Source organism: Homalodisca vitripennis, chromosome 7, assembly GCF_021130785.1.
Source record: "Homalodisca vitripennis isolate AUS2020 chromosome 7, UT_GWSS_2.1, whole genome shotgun sequence".
NCBI classification, from domain to species: Eukaryota; Metazoa; Arthropoda; class Insecta; order Hemiptera; family Cicadellidae; genus Homalodisca; species Homalodisca vitripennis.
This window is the reverse complement of record NC_060213.1, coordinates 21,439,291-21,464,303: the sequence shown is the minus strand read 5'-3', so window position 1 is coordinate 21,464,303 and position 25,013 is coordinate 21,439,291. Positions and strand designations below refer to the sequence as shown.

Here is a 25,013-nt window from a genome sequence, read left to right as displayed (position 1 = left end):
ATCTGTACTGTATCGAATCTCCACATCGTAATGTTATTGACTCTCCAATCTTGTACTTTAAATCGATTCTCCCCATCGTAAATGTATTGACTCCTCAATCTTGTACTGTATCGAATCTCCACATCGTAATGTATTGACTCTCAATCCTTTATACTGTAATTACGATTCTCCACATCGTAATGTATTGATCTCAATCTTGTAACTGTATCGAGATTCTTTCACATCGTAATGTAATTGACTCTCAATCTTTACTGTATCGTTCTCCAACCTTGTACGTAGTATTGACACTCCACCTGTACTGTATCGATTTCTCCACATCGTGAAAATGTAATGACTTCTCCATCTTGTACTGTATCAAATCTTCACACGTTACTCTATTGACTCCTCCACATCGTACAGTATTGACTCTCCAACCTCTTACTGTATTGACTCTCCACCTCGTACTAATATTGACTCACCACCTTGTCCTAAATCACTGTCTCCACCTTGTACTATATTTGAACTCTTCTCCCAACCCTCATACTGTATAGACTCTCCACCTCGACTGTATAGACTACTCCAACCTCGTTACTGTATGACTTCTCCACCTCGTACTGTATAAGACGTCTCCCACCTCGTACTATAATGACTCTCTACCACTAACTGACTATTGAATCACCACCTCGAACATGTATGAATCTCCACTTTGTAACTGTATTGACTCTCTCCCAACTCCACCTCGTACTGTATTAAACTCTCCACCCTCGTACTGTATTGACTCTCCATCTCGTACTGTATCTCTCTTCACCTTGTATTATATTGACTCTTCCACTTTGCACACTGTATTTGAATCCTGCCACCCTTTACTGTAGAGACTCTCCACCTTGACTGTATTGACTCTCCACGTTGAACTTATTGAATCTCCACCTCGAACTGTATATACTTTCCACCTCGTACTTGTATTGACTCTCCACCTTGTAATATATGACTCTCCACCTTATACTGGATAATTGACTCTCCACCGCACGTACTTGTAATTGACTCTCTAACCTCGTACTGGTATTGACTCTCTACCTCGTACTGTATGATTCTCCACCTTGTACTATTAATTGACTCTCCACCTTGTACTATAATTCACACTCAAAACCTTGTACTATATTGACTCTCCACTCATACTGTATAATAAGACACTCCTACCTCGGACCTGTATAGACAATCCAGCCTCGTACTGTATAGACTCTCCACCTCGTACTGTATTGACTCTCCACCCTGTAACTATATTGACTCTCTACCTGTACTGTATTGAATCACCACCTCGAATTTACTGAATTTCCACCTCTTACTGTATTGACTCTCCACCTTGAACTGTAATTGACCTCTCCACCTCTTCTTATCGTCTCTATCACCTTGTACTATATTGACTCTCCACCTTGTACTATATTCACACTCCCACCTTTACTATATTTACTCTCCCACCTCGTACTGGTATAGACTCTCCAACCTCGTACTGTATTGACTCTCCACAGTCGTAACTATTATTGAACTCTCTACCACGAACTGTATTGGAATCTCCACCTAGAACATGTATTGAATCTCCACCTCTTACTGTATTTGACTCACAACCTAGTTGCTTATATTGACTCTCCACCTCTGTACTGTGTATCGATTCTCCACCTTGCACACTATAATGACTCTCCACCTCGTAACTGTATCGATTTCTTAACTTCCTCTGTATCGACTCTCCCCTTGTACTGTTGTCGACTCTCCACCTGTTCTGTGTCAACTCTCCACCTTGTACTGTTGTCGAATCTCCACCTTGTACTGTTTCCAACTCTCCACCTCGAACTGTAATGTATCTCCACCTAGTACTATCATTGACTCTCCCACCTCGTACTGTATCGTATTCTCCACCTTGCACTATATTGCTCTCCACCTTTGTACTGTAATCGACTCTCCACTTGTTACTGATCGACTCTCCACCTTGTTCTGTGTTCAACTCTCCACCCCGGGGGGGGGTGGGGGGGGGGGGGGGGGGGGGGGGGTGGGGGGGGGTGTGTACTGTGTCGACCTCTCCCACCTTGTATTGTGTCAACTCTCCACCTCGAACTTAATTGAATCTCCACCTAGTACTATATTGACTCTCCACCTCGTACTGTAATCGATCGATTCTCCACCTTTGCACTATATTGACGTCTCCACCTTGTACTTGTGTCGAGTCTCCACCTTGTTACTGTGTCAACTCTCCACCTGTACTGTGTGCTAACTCTCCACCTTGTACTGAGTCAACTCTCCACCTCGAAACGGTATTGAAATCTCCACGCTCCGTAAACTGTATTTACTTCTCTCCACCTTATACTGTATGACTCTGCGTACCTACTTCTGTTTGACTGTTTTGATAAGGATCTTCTCACAGGCTGAGTAGTCCCATCAGAGGGCAGAGAAGGGGCTAAAACGGGAGTTCTTCTTTATTGAATTAAGTGAAATTAAAATGTGTATTTATTTTTTAAAAAGGATTTATCATAACGTTATATTTATTATACTTGATTTTAGTATAGCACTATATGTAAATCACCGTTAATGTAGTAACTACTGGTAACTACCAACTAACTACTTTAATTTCAAAAAATTGGGTTAATGCAAAGTTGCCTTAATTTGTGTCATATCATTTTAAATCCTCATTATTAACCAATATTATCGCCACCCACTTTATAATACATCGTGGATTTACCCTGGAAAAACGGATATTATGAAACATTCATCACACCGCTCTCGTTAAAAATTATAACGCTTTATATGAGTTCTGCCTTTGAGTTTCTCACTACACCTAGTCAAAACAGATTCCAGACAATGTGAATCTACGTGTTGGGTCCCATTTTACACAAGAACTGTAAACATAACAAAATACTTACACAGTCCATACTTTGACGTCGTTTCCCCTGCATGTTTTTTTTTAATCTGTTTACAAAGGGTAGTAGACATTAAGTTATAATAAAAATAATCATGCAATTATTCTTACCTGAAATTATATTGTATATAACTGATAAAAAACATATTTATCCAAAACTATTTTACGCAGTCGTGATTATGAACAGCTAAATTCATCTGAGTTGCCTTCTAAAGTTGTCTCCGAACAAGCTGTGGTCACAGTGAAGGCACGGAATTAATATTATAGGTATTGTCTAAGTGTCATCAACTCTAATAGAGTATTTACTCTATAAAACAAAGCGTTGAGAGTCGTCAGGTAAATTACATCCAGATTGAAAGCATGTAAGACGATGACGATCTAAGTGGAACTCTAGACCTTGCGCCTTCCTTCTCTCATTTTCATTCGTCAATGTTTATTTTTGGAATAACAATATTCCTCACATTTAAATCATCTATCACAAACACACGGGGCATAAAAATTTCATACCCAACTCTTAAAACTTAAAATTGTTTTATTTTGGTCATAAAACTTTAGAATTTACTTCCATATATAAATCAAAATTCAAAACAAGGTAAACTGTTTCAAAAAAAGTAACTTAAAGGTTTTAAACTTCATCGGGAAAAAGGCTTTCTATAGTCTCCACTAGGCTCCGTCGTAATGCCCATGTCTTGACCAAGACCCTATCTTTTTTGTAGTAGGAAAGAGTTTAAAATCGTTACAAAGAATGTAATGTGCTTCACATTTTTTACAGTTTGCGTCTATTTTTAAACAGTTCTGTTCTGTTGCTTTTTCGTTACTCGCCTCCACAGCGGACAACTTTCAGAACTAAAAAGCATTTTAAATTTCTTTTTATTGAGGTGCCTATACCAGGAATACGGAAAACATCTTATAGTAAGTATATCTCGCGAAGCTTTCTTGTGTAAAATCAGTAGTTTTGTATCTATCGCACTGATTCATTTTTCCCCAATATGTTTATAATCCTATTTTTCTAAAGTTCTAATTTTTTCCCGGCCCCAATTTTAAATAAATTAAAAAAAAACTAGTTTGTAAACTATTGCAATCATGTAATTTAATATACGGAAGCAGATATATATGGTATATATTTTATATATAATAACAAAGGTATTGTACCTAACTCATATTTAAAATTTACAGGTAGCCATTTTGTGAGTAATAAGGTTTTAATGATTTAATAGTCCAATCATAATCATTTTTCAGTTATTTCCGGTAACCTTACTGTCTTGCTTACGCGTCGCCGCCACCGCAACCTGCGTCACGCGGCCGTGTCTCCGACAGTCCACGAGACTTGGTCGAAGACACCTAGACTACAAACAGTAGTGCAGGCTGGGCTAAGAGTTTATTCTCATTGTCCATATTATTTTTGAGGTCTATAGCTTATACTACACCCATATTAGGAGCGAGCCCACTTTAACTGCAGCAGTATCATCATTGTATCAGGATGGGATTCAAAATAGCCTTTTGTAAGTTTAAAAAGAATTTTTCGACGGTTGGCGATGGAGTCATGGTTTACCAGATGTTTCACAGGAGCTGCTTTTGGTTAGAGAATTATTTCGTCCACTTATTCCATAATTAGTTTTGTAAAAAATAGTTTCCTTCCTCCCTACGTAAATCACCGGTTATTTAGTAACAACTGCTAACTACCAACTAACTATTTTAATCTCAAAACATTGGGTTAAATCAAAGTTTAAATTACTTAATTTGTCATATATTTTTAAATCCTCATTTTTACAAATAATATGCCACCAGCTTTATAATACATCGTGGATTTACCCTGGATAAACGGATATTTGAAACATTCATACACCGCTCTCGTTAAACATAACGCTTTATATGAGTTCTGCCTTTGAGTTCTCACTACAAGCAGAAGCAGATTCCAGACAATGGGGAGCTACTGTTGGGTCAGTTTACACAAGAACTCGAAACATTACAAAATACTTCACAGTCATACTTTGAGCGTCGTTTCCCTGCATGTGTTTTGTAATCTGTTTACAAAGGGATGTAGACATTAAGTTAGAATAAAAATAATCATGCTAATTATTCTTACCTGAAATATATGGTATAGAACGATAAAAATACATATTTCCAAAACTATTTTACGCAGTCTGTTTATAAACAGCTAAATTCAGCTGAGGTGCCTTTCTAAATTTGTCTCCGAACAAGCTGGGTCACAGTGAGGCACGGAATTATATTTTAGGGATTGTCTAGTGTCATCAACTCTAATAGAGTATTTACTCTTTAAAACAAAGCGTTGAGAGTCGTCAGGTAAATTACACCAGATGAAAGCTGTAGAGAGCGGGGCGATCTAGTGGAACCCTAACCTTGGCGCCTCCCTTCTCATTTTCATTCGTCAATGTTTATTTTTGGAATAACAATATTTTCTCACATTTAAATCATGATCATAAACACACGGGGCAGAAAATTTCATACCGAACTTCTTAAAACCTTAATTGTTTATTTTGGTCCTAAACTTTAGAATTTACTTCCATATATAATCAAAATTCAAACAAGTGTAAACAGTTTCAAAAAGTACTTAAAGGTTTACTTCATCGGGAAGGCTTTCTATAGTCTCCACTAGGCTCTCGTAATGCCCATGTCTTGACAGACCTATATTTTTTGTAGTAGGAATAATTTTAAAATCGTTACAAGAATGTAATGTGCTTCACATTTATACTGTTTGCTCTATTGTAAACAGTTCTGTTCTGTTGCTTTTCGTACTCGCTCCACAGCGGACAACTTCTGACTAGAAGAGCATTTTTTTATTTCTTTTTATTGAGGTGCTATACAAGGAATACGGAAACTCTTATATAAGTATATACGCGTGCTTTCTTTGTAAATCAGTACGTAGTTTGTATACTATCGCACTATTCAGTTCCCCAATATGTTATAATTTTCAAATTTTTCTAAAGTTCTAATTTTCGCCCCAATTTCAATAATTAAAACTAGTTTGTAAACTAGGCAATCATGTAATTTAATATACGGAAGCAGATATATATATATATATATATATATATATATATATATATATATATGTATATATTTTATTTATAATAACAAAGGTATTGTACATAACTTATATTTAAAATTTACAGGTAGCCATTTTGTGAGTAATAAGCTTTAATGAATTTTAATAGTCCAATCATAATCATTTTTCAGTTATTTACGGTACTTACTGTCTTGCTTACGCGTCGCCGTCCACCGCACTGCTGTCACGCGGCCCGTGTCTCGCGACAGTCTCGAGACTTGCGATGACACCTAGACTACAAACAGTAGTGCAGTCTGGGCGAAGAGTTATTCTCATTGTCTTATTATTTTTGAGGTCTATACTATACTACCATATTAGGAGGCGAGCCCACTGTACTGAGCATATCATCATTGTATCAGTGGGGAGTCAAAATAGCCTTTTGTATGTTTAAGAATTGTTCGACGGTGGCGATGAAGTTCATGGTTGGACCAGGATGTTCACAGGAGCTGCATTTGGTTAGAGAATTATTTCGTCCACTCTTTCCATATATTAGTTTTGGTAAAATAGTTCCTTTCCCCATTTCTCATTCTTCTATCCTTTCTGCTCCCGTGCATGTTGCTGACAATATAAAACAACTGTTCCATTAATTTTCAAAATGTAGTTTCTAGGACGTTATATACTTTACCACTAAACGTTCCTTGCTGTAGGTTGTTTATAAAAAGGAACAATTCAATTATTAATTGTAAATCGAACAATCCAATTTTTATTCGTGAGATCTTTCGTTTTCATGACCAGTCCAAAGTAACGAAATGAAGTACTAATTATAAATGTCCTTAGTAAAGCATGCTCTTCATACTGAGAACAGGTTTCAAAACATAAAATAAACCAAAGGAAATAAAAAAGTTATGTACGTCAGTGCTTCGGGCAATTTTTTATGAAAATCAACGAAATTAGTTTAATGAATAACAAACCAGAGCCTTTTCAGAATTCGGGTTTTTTATTCGAATTAAAATAAACTCAAAATATTTCATTTACTTTGAAAGTGCTTTCATATTTTTGAACATTTAAGTTTAACTGTCTGTAATTAGCTGTGGATAGTTACGACACTATTGTTCAGTTATTTCAAAATAATTGGAAAGAGTAGCTGCTTTCAGATGTATAAGATGTATAGAAAATTCAAAATAGGGTAAGACTAGGGGCAGGACCCGCTCTGTAGAGATCCCATTCACCAGAAGAAGGTGAGAGTTTTATCTCAGTAATGTCTCTTTGGAAAATTGGGGGGGGGGGGTATTTTTTATCAGCATCCGTCGTAAAGAAATATTAATCGCCAATTTTGATTATTCCTCCAAATCCTTAAAATAGCCTAACACGTGAAATGACGTGCATCACGTAACTAACAAGCCGAGCCGGTCACACAAGACACGTCTCATTACCTCTGTGTGCGAAGTGCCTTTACAATTACCATATCTCGGGACTGTTTGTTCTCTCGCGCGTCCTGCTTTGTTGTTTGCACGTTTCTCCTGAAAGTAGTGACAAACACATTGATTTCCATTGTCCTGTATTTTATATGCATGTCATGACTATCACACGTATGTCAGTTGATTGTTAGATCTTACAGAATGTATGCAAAACATATACAAGTTGCTGAATACAACCTTTTTTGTGTTGGAAGTATTTTTGAAGGTGTATGCAATTTTCTCATTCATGTTTTGAAACATGTGTGTTATATTTAGTTTAGGCCGAAAAATACGGACACATACAATATAATTGAATCGTAAAAAGGAAGGGTATGAGAGACCCGGGTTTGAATCCCCGGGGGATCAAATAATATTTTTGATTAAAACTTTGTTTATAGTTTTATATACCCCTACACCTAGCACATAACCCTACAATGTATCCAAGTATTACAGGTTACAGGAGTAAGGTCTATGTATAAGACACATCCTTCCTTTATAAGACAATGAAGTCTGAGCTAGCCGAGTAATAGTATAAACCTTGGTTACCTCGTAATTTCGCCCTGTTTTAAGACGTGATTTTCTCAACAAATTTGGAGTAGTGGGGCTTTTCACCAACTTTATGGGGGTGGTGATGAAATTAAAATATGTAAAAATTGTTAGTTCTGGTTTTGTCATTGTCATCAATGCACAATTTCACGGCTTTGACCTACTTTTACCTCATGACTCTGATAATCTCATCAGAAGTAAAATATTATGGACTTTAAACTGGATGTGGTTTCTAATGAAAATGTCTTCTTAACCTACATAAAAATCAATAACGTCATGATTTCCTCTTATATGAATAAAATATTGTAGTTTTTACCGTCAATGATGTACCCAGTATGTACACAACGGGGTTAACTGGAATTTATACACTACGCAATAAAAACAGCAAACCCATGATTTTTAGTTACCTAAATTACTCGTATAATTAACTGAATGACAAATTTTTGGCTAATGTAGATATGTTTTATCTTATGCTGGATGATTTGATTCTATATAAAATATCAAGATGCTGTGTAACTCCTCCACTGGCTGTGGCTCTGATTCCTATATTGGCATACATGAGCATGCCTTCAGTCAACCCAAAGCTGTACGAATGATTAGCTGTACACCCCTCAGCTATCTGTCAATTATTAGTCGCTAGGAAAAAATTAGCGACAACCGGCCTATGAACTAAACCCATGTCACCATCTACCTTTTTCTTTCAGAGTGTATGTTCAAAAATGTCTAGGATTGCTGTTGAATGATTCAATGGGACAATGTCTTACATCAACGTCGATATCGATATCGGAGTGGCCCAAACCCCAAGTAGCCTCATGAATCAGTACAAAACGCGATGAATAAAGAGAGATTTGACATAGCCTTATAGCACTAATTTATTATTATTTATATGGCACGAACATTTATATAGTGTAATAATTCGACGATGATGAAAAAGGACGATGACTAAATCACAGATTGATCAAGCGTCGACACAGGGGGCCGGCCATGTCTTGTGCGGCATGATGTTGTGTGATGTATGATGTTGTGTGAGACATGATGTTGTGGGCTTGATCGATAGCGGTTCAGGGAAATCTGAAGTCCCAAGGGTAATCGGCTCAGTAAACTTTACCAAGTACTCGGAGAGAAATATTTCTATTAAGTACCAATATTACTCTCGTGGCACTTATCCTAGATAACATATTTCTAAAACTCTCATTCTTCCTGTTAAAGGCTGATGCTCTCTCCGGTTCCTAGATATGTAGCTGGAACTTTGTATTGATATTGTTGATATCCACATTGCACTGAATGCATAGCACATTCATGTAAACTTAATGTATGGCTTTGGATACTAACTCTTAAAGAGACTAACTTCCATAAGTAAACAATAAGGTAAGAGAACAATAAAGTGACCTCCTTCTCGCCCACATCGTTTCCTTTTAGCAGAAGACAAGAACCGATTGTCATAATGACATGTAGTTTTAAGAGTAAGTTAAATAAAGTCTCATTCTTCTAATGATGTACTTTTCAAGACCCCTGGTAAGAAACACTGTTAAGAATATATTGCCTTCCACATAATACCAAAGTACACCCTTATGAACGGGTTTTAGTGTTTTATCTAGTAATTATAAAGGCCATGGATGATGGCGCATTGGCTGTCATACAGGAAAGGAAGATATTAATACATCTCCAAATGTAAGAGGGATAAAATAAGTACAGTTAAATCAGAAACTGACGACATTACGGCACAGTTTGTAAGTGGATAGAGATAAGAAAATACTGACTTCACAGGGAATCTGATAACAAGTTAAATCCTCTACGGCTCCCTTTTAACGAGCCCTGAAATAGATAATGAGCACGATGGGATATGAAATATATATATATAAAAAAAAACAGAAATCCGAGGACTTCTGCGGACGATGGAAATGCAAGAATAAAAGTTAAGAAGTTGTATTTATAGTTGAAACAATAAAATAATAGGGTAACAAAAGGAACTAAAAATTGTAGTTCTAAAGATAAAATAACGTAGAAAGGAAATGCAATCTATAAAAAAGTCATTAAGAGAAACAGATTCTTCTGCCATTGAAAATACAAAACTAGAAATTAAAAGAGTAAAGAATCTATATCTAACGAAAAATATGTATCAACCAATATCGTTGGGATACAGTGGGCAGGTGTTTAGGGTATATGGAAAATGACTGGATGAAAGGAAAAATGGGGCCATGCTTATAAATGTGAAACTTGAACTTATGGTGGGGGAGAGGCTTGACACATGTAGGCTATGTTAAACAGGGTGCTTACAAACTATACGAAAACCTGTGGGATCTAAATAATTACAAAAGTTTCAAAGTGCTTTCACTTGTCCTAACTTGCTTGTAACGTGAGCACTCGTCTGCGCCTTTCGCTTTTCATTCTTTACTGTAAGCGGTATTAAAATACGGTTTTTTAAAGGTGTTCCCTTTCTTAAATTTTTAATTATTGCTACTAAAAAATACATAATTTCCTTGGATTACAGCAATATCCGTTTGCCTCCATCAACACCATTACGTATTTGAATTTGACTTAGTATTAAAATATCCCTTCCACTTAATAAAAAGATCGGTGGATCTGTCATTTGGTTATCATTTTAAAATATCAATTTGAATATGTACATGTATTAATTACATCTTCAACATCGTATTTGTAATGCAAATTAACGTTGTATTAATATTCCTTCGGAAGAAGATCGGTGGATTTCTTATTTGGATATCGTCTTAAAATGTCAAAATCAAGATGCATTATTAATTTTGAGACGGTTTTTATTGAATTTATGACGCTGAAATGTTCGTATACACATTATACTTTCACATATTTAAAAACCTCCACATATCATAGCTATGGTGGGAAGGGTTGATTCAATTTGAATTTAAGTTTGCTCTAGTTCACCTTCCTCTTAATGCAGCTTCTGAAATCAGACGCTGTAACACATTTGGCTTCTGGAATTTTGAGTTCATATTCGTCAGAAAAGATTAAAAAAATCCAACGACGAAGAAGCTCAAAACGAAGTCTTTGCATAATTTTGATATCAGAGACACCTAGAGTACACAATATGGTGTAATATAAATGAAGACGTCACATTGTCTCATCAGGCACACTATTGAGTGCAAGAGGGTCCGTTTTTAGCTTCTTCGTAGTCGACTTTTTATTGATCTCTTCAGAGGATCACTACTTCAGATTTTAGGAGTCAAGTCTGTGACTGACAGCGTCAGATTCCAGACGCTACACTAAGAGGAATAAGAGGTAGAGGAAATGGAGCAAACTCACCATTGACATTGAATCAACTCTTTACACCACGGCTAAGTTATGAGTACAACAAGAGTTACACTTATTAAAGTTAAAAGAAACACAGACAAGTGTATCACCAGGAAACGAACAACGCGTGTTTCTTACAAAAGTTTATTTTTTATAAAATGAAGAAGACCTTGCAGAATAAAAGTATTTTTGTCATAAGGCTTGTCGTCATGTATGTTCTGTGCTCGAAAACTCTATAAGAAGGATTGTAATATATTGCAAAAATGATAATACAAGTTTGAATAATTGAGCAGAAAAGAAAAGATTTGGAAAAGAAAAACTGTTTCTTGATTATGAATAAATGATCAAAAGAACAAAAGGCCGACGGTTATACTATACACATTTTATCTGCACATCCTATTAGCTGTTATGACGGTTAAAATTCTACACAGATTCTATTCGAAGCCTGCGTCGTTGTAAAAGAATCTGCAAAACTGAACTTAAATCCATTTAACAGTTGACGTAAGAGATTCAGCGGTGGTTTTCTTAATCCTGTAATAGACAATAGACAATAGACAATAGACAAATCTCTTTATTTCATGAACTTTGAGTACAGAAATGTCGTCAAAAGTTTGCAAGAGTTGGAACTTGGATGAATCCATGTACGAAAATTAGTTTTGATTTTGAAAAGTCGGGTCTTCCCTCCACCGAATGTACTCGTCGATTGAGTAAAGGGGTCGAACTAGGAGCCAGTTGATAAGGCCGCTGTCTCATATTCTTGATTGGCCCTGGAGTTTTCAGCTCATCAGGCAGGTAGTTGGCAAGTTTGGCACCGATGTATGAGGGCTTCTTCTCATAGAGTGCCAGTCTGTGATTGGGAAGAACATAGTCGCTACCGTTTCTTGTGAAGTGGTTATGTAAGTTGTTTCTTCTGGGGAAATCTTGACGTGCAGCATGGAGGATTACCTCAAGAATGTTAGAGAGCTACCACTGTGAGGATTTTTTACATTTATAAAAGCTCCTCGGCAGGACTCCTGAGGACCTAGACCCAGCATGGCTCTGATGATTTTCTTCTGGTGTATCAGTACTCTTTGGAGGTTTGTTTTGGAAGAGTTTCCCCATAGTACAAGGCCATATCGAAGATGAGACTCAGCAAGAGCAAAGTATGCTGTTCGGAGTATGCTCTGATCTTCTGTGATCGATTTGAGTCTTTTTATAACGAATACACCAGAACTGAGTTTAGAGCATACCGTATCCACATGGAGACTCCATGACAGGGTCTGAGTCAATGGTGAGGCCTAGGTGTTTAGCATATTCGGTTTTGGTTTAGTCCAGGTATTTCAGTTACTTGGTGTTTTTTTGATCCAAAGAAGAGCTGTGTGCTTTTACTCTCATTAACGGCCAAAATCATTGCTATGGAAGTACTCAAGTGCCATGTTAAATGCTATGTATGCTTTAATTTCAAGTTCTTCAGGGGTTTTTTGTACTATTTATAAGAACTGTGTCGTCTGCATACATAAGCAATGAGCAGTGCCGCTCAAGGAAATTTGGCATGTCGCTGGTGAAAATGATGTACAGGACAGGGCCCAGGACTGAACCTTGCGGGACACCTCTATCTAGCTTTTGGCTTTCCGACCGAATTCTTTGCATTGTCCCTTTGTGATCTGTATAACTTATTTCAACCACTTGGGTTCTGCCTTCCAAGTAACTCTTAAACCAACTTGCAGCAACACCGGTCACTCCGATTCCCTCTAATTTTCTTTAAAAGCATTTCATGGTTAAGGCAATCAAATGCCTTGCTGTAATCTAGGAGTATGGTTGTCACAGTGTTTCCTGCCTCTATATTGTCTATAAGTCCTTCTATTAGGCTGATTTAATGCTGTTACTGTTGACCTACCCGCAGTGAAGCCATGTTGATGAACTGTAAGCATAATTAAAAGGTTTTTTATATGTTGTAGGAGTCTGTTCAGTACTATTTTTTCTATAATTTTAGAGAAAGCTGACAGAAGTGAAATCGGCCGATAGTTTGATGGTTGCTTTTTATCACCTTTCTTATGTTTTGGTAGCACTTTAGCGATTTTTTAGCTGAGAAGGAAATGTGCCCTGTGAGAGAGACTTGTTGACAATATTTACTAGTGGTTGTGCAAGTTCGTCTTTACATCGCTTCAATGTTTTTGGTGACAGTTCATCTATTCCTGAGGAGGTTTTTGATTTCATTGACTGGATGACTTGTTTTACCTCTATTGAAGTGGTTGGGTAAAGTACCAAGCAGGGACAGTTAGTAATCCTGCTCGTCATTGTGTTCTGTCTGGGCTTAGGTTGTTGTGCTAAGGTTGTTTTAGCAACACTAGTTAGGTAGATATTCAGTTGGTTTGCTATATCCATAGGGTTATAGATTATTTTTCCGTTCACTTCCAGCTCGGACAGTGTGTTATGGTCTTGCTTACTTTTCCTTTCACTATTAATAATTTTCCAGATAGCCTGACTTTTGTTTTCAAGCTTCATCAGTTTCAGTTAGTAAAGGTTTGTTGCCCTTATGCTAACTATATTTACATGAGATTGCTTTCACTGACACATCTATACCTAATCAATCGTAGTCATGTGTATGTTATACATGTATTACATCAAATATCGGTTGATTCTTGTTGCTGAAAGCTGTTTCCGTACGGGGACATTTAGTTCACTGTGGAGATATGTCTAAGTTTATTTAGTAAACACAGCAAAAATCACGTGACTTCCGTCAAGATCTGATTTTACCTACGAGCATGCGTACAATATGATCCACTAAATTGTTCAGCCGAACAGAATCAGTACAATATCGATGATACTGAAAATAATGCTATGGTTACAGACCGGATTTGAAACTGCTCTGCACTAACTCAGCGGAACTCCAAAGTCCGACATACAGGTATTAAGCCGCTCGGACATCGGCATTCACATATTTAATGGGAGGCTCTGAACTATTTTTCACAAGGTATAAAACAATTTACTTGGCATTTTTATAAAACTGTTTAAAAATATTATATATTCCTATTGTGATAAAAGTATTTATTTACCACAATCTAATAAATATTACAAATTGTGAAGTAATTATTGTAACAGATGAAATGACCCCGAATATGTCTCAGAAAGTATCACTGTGGTTTCAAGATATCGTAATGAGTCAGTTTGTGGATTTTGGGAAATTTATATAATAACATTTATTACCTATACATGTATTAAAATTGTATTTGCAAACTGTCAGTAGTTAAACCATGGATGGATGGATACGGTATTTGTGTGACACTGCTCGTTCTGTAAGTGCGGATAAAGGCCAGGCTTAGTTGAGCAGACAAGTTATTCACACGGGCAAGAAAGCAAACAGAAGCCGTAGAAACGTCACCCTAGTGTTGTGTTCGGCCTGGTTGGGCCAGAGATCGGATTACCCTAACGAATCTGCTCCGATAACCAACTTCGTTATCAGCGCCCAGCGTTGGTGTTACTTTACCGAGAACTGGTTATAACTAGCTCGGTGTAAACCAGTGCGCAGATTTAATCTCAGACAAAACACGACACGTCCATAGGTTTATTGGAGCCTGCTAGTGTATATGAGTAACAAGATACTATCGTCAAAAATTATACAAGTTTAAACTATTTTATTTATAGCCTACTCGTTTATTTGTTTAACAGTTATTATGGGCATTATTTCTGAGTACATATTAATAGAATCCTTTTTATAAGTACACCGCATTAAATACAGAAATACAATATTTACAAATGCATAATAATAATATTTCGTTTACATTTATTCGTTAGGTAAGATTATTGTTGAGATTTTTCTGTTGTACGGAAACGACAAAGCGGGTCAAATTGTTTGTGGCCTTCTCAAGAATTAAACTCGTGACCTCCTTGTTACGTAACCACAACTTGTCCTCCAGGTGACGGAGCAGATAATACGGTGGAGGTGAGGTGACAACTAATTGATTGAGGCTGGTACTGAAACATCCCGCTTTATTTCTGAGGAGATCAATCAGCAATTTATACTGTATTTATAAAAGGAACGCTAACTATAAAAAGTTAGTCCACTTTAATGTATTTGACACTCTAAACCAAATTAACAAATAACCAAAAACAATTAACATAACTTGAAATTATTACTGCTGCTAAATAACAATACAACAATGGTCATTTCAAACAAAACAAGCCAGCTGACCATAATACAATTTAACCAAAATTGGTTTACGTAATAATGATGTGTGTAGTAAAAACTTTAAATGTAAAAGTAATTGTTTCCAAGTAATTTGCTTCGCCGGTATATGAATTACGATTGATTAGGAATATTTATATACGTAGGCCTGTTGTGAGGTTACATTGGAAACTCGTACCAAAATCACTAATGTAAAGAGCGAATTGTTGTTAGAAATTAGTTGTTGGAGTACTTTGAAAGGTAATAATGGCATATATTACCAAATATTTCAATAGCATACAGTTTAGTGTTGAACAAATTTATAAATTGGTATCAGAGTGTAATTTCACGTCAAAGTATAAATCTAAGAATTCACGTAACTTATTTTAACTTCCTTTAGTTATTAAATTGTGTCTCAGGTCACGTTCTTATAAAAAAAACATCCACTAAAATTAAATATTTATATTCCTTGTAGAAGTTAATGCAACTTCAGGATGTTCTACCCAAAATTCCGAATACGCTATACACTTATTCTAAAGTATCTGCACAATGGTATAACATTTGTTACGTAACAAGATCTGAATTACACCAATTGGTCAATAAACGGCCACTGCAAATTCACATTTAGTTTCAATCTGCTTTAATTCATTTAAATGAATTATTGGACCGAGGTATGAAATCAAATGCTAATTAATACGATCCATGCCAATTGGGTTGGAGGGACAACGCCTGCCTGCACGCTCTTCGCTACTAACCTAGTGATGGGACAACAGGGAGAGCGGCTTACCCTTGGAGGAGGTGGAGGATAACGCCTGCCTGCACGCTCTTCACTACTAACCTTTGTAATGGGACAACAGGGAGAGCGGCTTACCCTCGGAGGAGGTGGAGGATAACGCCTACCTGCACGCTCTTCACTACTAACCTTTGTAATGGGACAACAGGGAGAGCGGCTTACCCTCGGAGGAGGTGGAGGGACAATGCATGCCTGCACGCTCTTCGCTACTAACCTTTGTAATGGGACAACAGGGAGAGCGGCTTACCCTCGGAGGAGGTACAATGCCTGCCTGCACGCTCTTCGCTACTAACCTTTGTAATGGGACAACAGGGAGAGCGGCTTACCCTCGGAGGAGGTGGAGGATAACGCCTACCTGCACGCTCTTCACTACTAACCTTTGTAATGGGACAACAGGGAGAGCGGCTTACCCTCGGAGGAGGTGGAGGGACAATGCCTGCCTGCACGCTCTTCGCTACTAACCTAGTGATGGGACAACAGGGAGAGCGGCTTACCCTCGGAGGAGGTGGAGGATAACGCCTGCCTGCACGCTCTTCGCTACTAACCTAGTGATGGGACAACAGGGAGAGCGGCTTACCCTCGGAGGAGGTGGAGGATAACGCCTACCTGCACGCTCTTCACTACTAACCTTTGTAATGGGACAACAGGGAGAGCGGCTTACCCTCGGAGGAGGTGGAGGGACAATGCCTGCCTGCACGCTCTTCGCTACTAACCTAGTGATGGGACAACAGGGAGAGCGGCTTACCCTCGGAGGAGGTGGAGGATAACGCCTGCCTGCACGCTCTTCTCTACTAACCTTTGTAATGGGACAACAGGGAGAGCGGCTTACCCTCGGAGGAGGTGGAGGATAACGCCTACCTGCACGCTCTTCTCTACTAACCTTTGTAATGGGACAACAGGGAGAGCGGCTTACCCTCGAAGGAGGTGGAGGATAACGCCTACCTGCACGCTCTCCCCTACTAACCTTTGTAATGGGACAACAGGGAGAGCGGCTTACCCTCGGAGGAGGTGGAGGGACAATGCCTGCCTGCACGCTCTTCGCTACTAACCTAGTGATGGGACAACAGGGAGAGCGGCTTACCCTCGGAGGAGGTGGAGGATAACGCCTACCTGCACGATCTTCACTACTAACCTTTGTAATGGGACAACAGGGAGAGCGGCTTACCCTCGGAGGAGGTGGAGGGACAATGCCTGCCTGCACGATCTTCACTACTAACCTTTGTAATGGGACAACAGGGAGAGCGGCTTACCCTCGGAGGAGGTGGAGGATAACGCCTACCTGCACGATCTTCACTACTAACCTTTGTAATGGGACAACAGGGAGAGCGGCTTACCCTCGGAGGAGGTGGAGGGACAATGCCTACCTGCACGATCTTCACTACTAACCTTTGTAATGGGACAACAGGGAGAGCGGCTTACCCTCGGAGGAGGTGGAGGATAACGCCTACCTGCACGCTCTTCACTACTAACCTTTGTAATGGGACAACAGGGAGAGCGGCTTACCCTCGGAGGAGGTGGAGGATAACGCCTACCTGCACGCTCTTCACTACTAACCTTTGTAATGGGACAACAGGGAGAGCGGCTTACCCTCGGAGGAGGTGGAGGGACAATGCCTGCCTGCACGCTCTTCGCTACTAACCTAGTGATGGGACAACAGGGAGAGCGGCTTACCCTCGAAGGAGGTGGAGGGATAACGCCTACCTGCACGCTCTTCACTACTAACCTTTGTAATGGGACAACAGGGAGAGCGGCTTACCCTCGGAGGAGGTGGAGGGACAACGCCTGCCTGCACGCTCTTCGCTACTAACCTAGTGATGGGACAACAGGGAGAGCGGCTTACCCTCGGATGAGGTGGAGGGATAACGCCTGCCTGCACGCTCTTCACTACTAACCTTTGTAATGGGACAACAGGAAGAGCGGCTCACCCTCGGAGGAGGTGGAGGGATAATGCATGCCTGCACGCTCTTCGCTACTAACCTAGTGATGGGACAACAGGGAGAGCGGCTTACCCTTGGAGGAGGTGGAGGGATAACGCATGCCTGCACGCTCTTCGCTACTAACATAGTGATGGGATAACAGGGAGAATGGCTTACCCTCGGAGGAGGTGGAGGGATAACGCCTGGCTGCACGCTCCTCACTACTAACCTAGTGATGGGACAACACGGAGAGCGGCTTACCCTTGGGGTAGGTGAAGGATAACACCTGCCTGTATCCTCTTCACAACTAACCTAGTGATGGACAACAGAGAGAGCAGCTTACGATTGGAGGAGGTGGAAGGATAACGCCTACCTGCACGCTCTTTACTACTAACATAGTGATGGGACAACAGAGAGAGCAGCTTACGCTTGGAGGAGGTGGAGGGATAACGCCTACCTGCACGCTCTTTACTACTAACATAGTGATGGGACAACAGGGAGAGCAGCTTACCCTTGGAGGAGGTGGAGGGATAACGCCTACCTGCACGCTCTTTACTACTATCCTAGTGATGGGACAACAGGGAGAGTGGCTTACCCTCGGAGGAGGTGGAGGATAACACCTGCCTGCACGCTCTTCACTACTAACCTAGTGATGGGACAATTAGGGAGAGCGGCTTACCCTTGGTGGAGGTGGAGGATAACGCCTGCCTGCACGCTCTTCAATACTAACCTAGTGATGTGACAACAGGGAGAGCAGCTTAGAACGTTGGAGAGCGTGGAGGGGAAACGCTTGCATACACGCTTATCGCTACTAAGCTAGTGATGGGACAATCGGAAGAGCGACTTAGACCGTTGGAGTGCGTGGAGGGATGAAGTTACCCTCAACAACAGTTAAAATAGTTTGTTTCACACAACTCAAATTCAAATTCTGCCACATTATAATTTTATTAATATTAATATATCTTATTTATATCCAAGCCAAAACACAAAGATTGTAATATAATAGCAACTGGTGTTACAATATTCATCCTGAAAAATCTAGCAGTTTCAGTAAAACACAGAATTAAATCAACCGGCTGAAACTCTTTAACTAGTTTCATCCTGCGTGAACGTTGAGTTTAGTTCTAATGATTTCAGTCATTTGAGTAAAATAAGTGGATGAAAATTTAAACCGATACGTTAATCTCCTACCGATTTAATCTGTTTTCCCAAACAATTCAAGATTAGTTTTCAATCGGTTGTTCCCATCAGTGGACAAAGTGAATAAAACGCAGTACTTGCTTCATATTTCCCGGAACCCGTAGTATTTGCATTTACAAACCACATTTATGTAGTAATTGCTTCGTATTTTTGGAGTCTGGCTTAGGTTAGACTACGTTTTGGATCGGTTAGCAGCACGGCAGTTTCAAACGTTCTTATGTGTTTTTGAACTTGGAAAATGTTTAAATTTTTAACTGCTGAGTTTTTGCCGAAAGTAATAAAACAGAAGAATAATGTTAAAAAAATGGAAATGTTTTATGCGCTGTGATTAAACTAGTCTTTCATATCGGGAGTGGTTGAGGATGCTGGAATCTGATATGTTTTTGGAAGTCATCCAACTTGGAGTTTTTGAGTTTTCATATGTTTAAAAGTCTTTGTGTTCTATAAAATGAGAAATAAACAGCGTTCTGTTCTCACAGCTCTTTCCAGAGTATCCTCAGGACGTACAGCTTTATTACTAAACAAGATCATCAAAAGGTGATTTGGGCGTTGGGTATCATCGGACAATTGAGCCTTACACGCTTGTCAGGAGCAATTACTACAGTGTAGTAAATGGTAAGGAAGTAATTACTATCATCTATTCCGGACGCCCTGTAGCAGTAACTCCCTAGTAATAGTTGCTGCGACTGTTTACTTCTCTATGTTCCCTTCACCCACTAAACTTCGCACACATTAAACTTCGGCTAGCCATTGATACATCTACCATAGCAGTCAGTCCAATTTCGCAAACACAATTAATTATTGATTTCACTGTCAGAACGGCTTGGCTAACAGCAATAATTTAATTTTGCAATGTAACACACTTTTAGTATTAGAACTGTGAAATGATCGTGCATTACAGTATATTACTGTGTAGAATTAGATTTTAAATTGATTATCTTTGCTAAAGCAGGTGGCATTGGTAAAGTAGCTATTAAATGAGATAATAGTACAATAACCTTTCATGGTGTAAATTCTACTGAATACTGTATTGTCAACAATACGAAAGCTAAATTTACCGATTGTATAATGTTGCTGCTGCTGTAATGGAATATCATCGGATAATTATGATCGTGTCAGACAATAAGATAAGCGAACGTCAGGGGAAGATACAAGGTTGTTCCTGAACCAGACAATTCAGAAGTTCCAACTCGTCTCTTTCTGTCAGTATTAGCTTGGATTTTGCTGCTCAAAAGCAATTAGCTTTGCTGTCAAGTTCAAAAAGAACAAGATAAGCTACAGAATGATAACTCAGTTTTAATAACAGTTGAGAGTGGTTTAAGTATTAACTTCAGAGTATTAAGAACTTTTTTGACTGATCATCAACCCCGAGGCATTTTTAAAACAAAGTAAGTTAGTTTCCAACCTTTATCCACTACTGATGCCGAGTACGAATTTATTTAAATGAGCGGATTATATGAATAAAATATGAGTGGGATGAATAATGAGGCAATTATGAATACTAAGATCGAGTTTTTCTTAATGGTAAATTATATCACATTGATAACCAGACTTGTAAAGCGCAACATGACAATCAAACCGTAGAAATTACGCTCGTAGGTGAGTAAAATAATTCAAATTTACATAAAAATAAAAGTATTACAATAAAAGATATTTAATGCTCTAGCTATGATGTGTAACGAAGTAAAAAAAGTAAATTATTGATGTTCATTCTGTACTTAAAAGCATAAAAATATATGTCTGGGAGGTTGGGAAAGGTATTTTGTAGGTGAAGGTATATAATATCTAACTGACCACGTTGTACAACAGAACCACAAGCTGGGATCACTGTTACAACCACACGTGCCAGTCGAGTGACGAAATAATACGACACTATCTCTTGTGTATTAAACCGCATACAAATGTGTGTCTGGGAGGTTGGGAAAGGTATTTTGTAGGTGAAGGTATATAATATCTAACTGACCACGTTGTACAACAACAGAACCACAAGCTGGGATCACTGTTACAACCACACGTGCCAGTCGAGTGACGAAATAATACGACACTATCTCTTGTGTATTAAACCGCATACAAATGTGTGTCTGGGAGGTTGGGAAAGGTATTTTGTAGTTGAAGGTATATAATATCTAACTGACCACGTTGTACAACAACAGAACCACAAGCTGGGATCACTGTTACAACCACACGTGCCACTCGAGTGACGAAATAATACGACACTATCTCTTGTGTATTAAACCGCATACAAATGTGTGTCTGGGAGGTTGGGAAAGGTATTTTGTAGGTGAAGGTATATAATATCTAACTGACCACGTTGTACAACAACAGAACCACAAGCTGGGATCACTGTTACAACCACACGTGCCAGTCGAGTGACGAAATAATACGACACTATCTCTTGTGTATTAAACCGCATACAAATGTGTGTCTGGGAGGTTGGGAAAGGTATTTTGTAGGTGAAGGTATATAATATCTAACTGACCACGTTGTACAACAACAGAACCACAAGCTGGGATCACTGTTACAACCACACGTGCCAGTCGAGTGACGAAATAATACGACACTATCTCTTGTGTATTAAACCGCATACAAATGTGTGTCTGGGAGGTTGGGAAAGGTATTTTGTAGGTGAAGGTATATAATATCTAACTGACCACGTTGTACAACAGAACCACAAGCTGGGATCACTGTTACAACCACACGTGCCAGTCGAGTGACGAAATAATGTGACACTATCTCTTGTGTATTAAACCGCATACAAATGTGTGTCTGGGAGGTTGGGAAAGGTATTTTGTAGGTGAAGGTATATAATATCTAACTGACCACGTTGTACAACAACAGAACCACAAGCTGGGATCACTGTTACAACCACACGTGCCAGTCGAGTGACGAAATAATACGACACTATCTCTTGTGTATTAAACCGCATACAAATGTGTGTCTGGGAGGTTGGGAAAGGTATTTTGTAGGTGAAGGTATATAATATCTAACTGACCACGTTGTACAACAACAGAACCACAAGCTGGGATCACTGTTACAACCACACGTGCCAGTCGAGTGACGAAATAATACGACACTATCTCTTGTGTATTAAACCGCATACAAATGTGTGTCTGGGAGGTTGGGAAAGGTATTTTGTAGGTGAAGGTATATAATATCTAACTGACCACGTTGTACAACAGAACCACAAGCTGGGATCACTGTTACAACCACACGTGCCATCGAGTGACGAAATAATATGACACTATCACTTGTGTATTAAACCGCATACAAATGTGTGTCTGGGAGGTTGGGAAAGGTATTTTGTAGGTGAAGGTATATAATATCTAACTGACCACGTTGTACAACAGAACCACAAGCTGGGATCACTGTTACAACCACACGTGCCAGTCGAGTGACGAAATAATATGACACTATCACTCTTGTGTATTAAACCGCATACAAATGTGTTGTCTGGGAGGTTGGGAAAGGTATTTTGTAGGTGAAGGTATATAATATCTAACTGACCACGTTGTACAACAACAGAACCACAAGCTGGGATCACTGTTACAACCACACGTGCCAGTCGAGTGACGAAATAATATGACACTATCTCTTGTGTATTAAACCGCATACAAATGTGTGTCTGGGAGGTTGGGAAAGGTATTTTGTAGGTGAAGGTATATAATATAACTATTTTTTTATACTTTTTAGTTTTATATATTACTTAGGACATATGTATGTGCAGTATGAACTAAACTCACATGTAAGTTCAATATAATTGTATTTTTGTTTGTTTAAAAAAATATTAATACATTCAAGTTTAAAATAGGAAAACATAATTTAAAATTTGTTGCTATTTTATGTAGTACTTAGTATGAAGATAAAAATTTCTTTTCTGATTTAATTTCAAGTGGGTAGTAAAGTTGTCAGGGAAATTAAAAAACAAACATTTTATTTTCCTTTAAAAAACATAATTTTTAATATATATTTTAAGGTATTTTTATAAATGACTAAAACACGATTACTTATTCTGAGTGCAATGTAACAAGTTTGTCCCAATGTGAATTCATTTAAACTTAAAGAAAAATTATAAGATTAGTTTGCTAATTGGTTGCGAGTGACGTACTAGTTGTTGAGTACTGCGAGAGACTGTAATCAATAATACTATAACCCACTATAGTATAACACATGCGATCTGTGACACAAACGCATGGTTGCGAGTGACGTACTGGTTGTTGAGTACTGCGAGAGACTGTAATCAATAATACTATAACCCACTATAGTATAACACATGCGATCTGTGACACAAACGCATGGTTGCGAGTGACGTACTAGTTGTTGAGTACTGCGAGAGACTGTAATCAATAATACTATAACCCACTATAGTATAACTATTATAGTATAACACATGCGATCTGTGACACAAACGCATGATTGCGAGTGACGTACTGGTTGTTGAGTACTGCGAGAGACTGTAATCAATAATACTATAACCCACTATAGTATAACACATGCGATCTGTGACACAAACGCATGGTTGCGAGTGACGTACTGGTTGTTGAGTACTGCGAGAGACTGCAATCAATAATACTATAACCCACTATAGTATAACACATGCGATCTGTGACACAAACGCATGGTTGCGAGTGACGTACTGGTTGTTGAGTACTGCGAGAGACTGCAATCAATAATACTATAACCCACTATAGTATAACACATGCGATCTGTGACACAAACGCATGGTTGCGAGTGACGTACTGGTTGTTGAGTACTGCGAGAGACTGTAATCAATAATACTATAACCCACTATAGTATAACTATTATAGTATAACACATGCGATCTGTGACACAAACGCATGGTTGCGAGTGACGTACTGGTTGTTGAGTACTGCGAGAGACTGTAATCAATAATACTATAACCCACTATAGTATAACTATTATAGTATAACACATGCGATCTGTGACACAAACGCATGATTGCGAGTGACGTACTGGTTGTTGAGTACTGCGAGAGACTGTAATCAATAATACTATAACCCACTATAGTATAACACATGCGATCTGTGACACAAACGCATGGTTGCGAGTGACGTACTGGTTGTTGAGTACTGCGAGAGACTGCAATCAATAATACTATAACCCACTATAGTATAACACATGCGATCTGTGACACAAACGCATGGTTGCGAGTGACGTACTGGTTGTTGAGTACTGCGAGAGACTGCAATCAATAATACTATAACCCACTATAGTATAACACATGCGATCTGTGACACAAACGCATGGTTGCGAGTGACGTACTGGTTGTTGAGTACTGCGAGAGACTGTAATCAATAATACTATAACCCACTATAGTATAACTATTATAGTATAACACATGCGATCTGTGACACAAACGCATGGTTGCGAGTGACGTACTGGTTGTTGAGTACTGCGAGAGACTGTAATCAATAATACTATAACCCACTATAGTATAACACATGCGATCTGTGACACAAACGCATGGTTGCGAGTGACGTACTGGTTGTTGAGTACTGCGAGAGACTGTAATCAATAATACTATAACCCACTATAGTATAACACATGCGATCTGTGACACAAACGCATGGTTGCGAGTGACGTACTGGTTGTTGAGTACTGCGAGAGACTGTAATCAATAATACTATAACCCACTATAGTATAAATATTATAGTATAACACATGCGATCTGTGACACAAACGCATGGTTGCGAGTGACGTACTGGTTGTTGAGTACTGCGAGAGACTGTAATCAATAATACTATAACCCACTATAGTATAACACATGCGATCTGTGACACAAAC

At 38.7% G+C, this 25,013-nt stretch overlaps 2 protein-coding genes across 2 annotated transcripts in view; one reads left to right on the top strand and one right to left on the bottom strand.

Moving 5' to 3' along the window:
- The window catches only part of LOC124366635 (calcium/calmodulin-dependent protein kinase type IV-like), a 162,171-nt gene that overhangs the window by 19,575 nt on the left and 117,583 nt on the right, over nt 1–25,013 (top strand). The gene's annotated exons all lie outside the window — the stretch shown is intronic.
- Nucleotides 16,586–18,158, bottom strand: LOC124366636 (leucine-rich repeat extensin-like protein 2). Its single transcript, XM_046823234.1, has 3 exons — nt 17,936–18,158; nt 17,397–17,810; nt 16,586–17,304 (listed from the first exon to the last, which is right to left on the bottom strand). Exons 1-3 carry the CDS (start codon nt 18,156–18,158, stop codon nt 16,586–16,588), a joined length of 1,356 nt encoding a protein of 451 aa, XP_046679190.1.

What these genes read in the sequence shown, in the direction of transcription:
- LOC124366636 (XM_046823234.1), bottom strand. Translation starts at nt 18,158, where the DNA reads ATGTTAGTAGCGAAGAGCGTGCAGGCATGCGTTATCCCTCCACCTCCT. An exon ending in TCCCTCCACCTCATCCGAGG is followed by an intron (nt 17,811 to 17,935) that starts GTAAGCCGCTCT and finishes AAAGGTTAGTAG; the next exon opens with TGAAGAGCGTGCAGGTAGGC. An exon ending in CCTGTTGTCCCATTACAAAG is followed by an intron (nt 17,305 to 17,396) that starts GTTAGTAGTGAA and finishes AAAGGTTAGTAG; the next exon opens with TGAAGATCGTGCAGGCAGGC.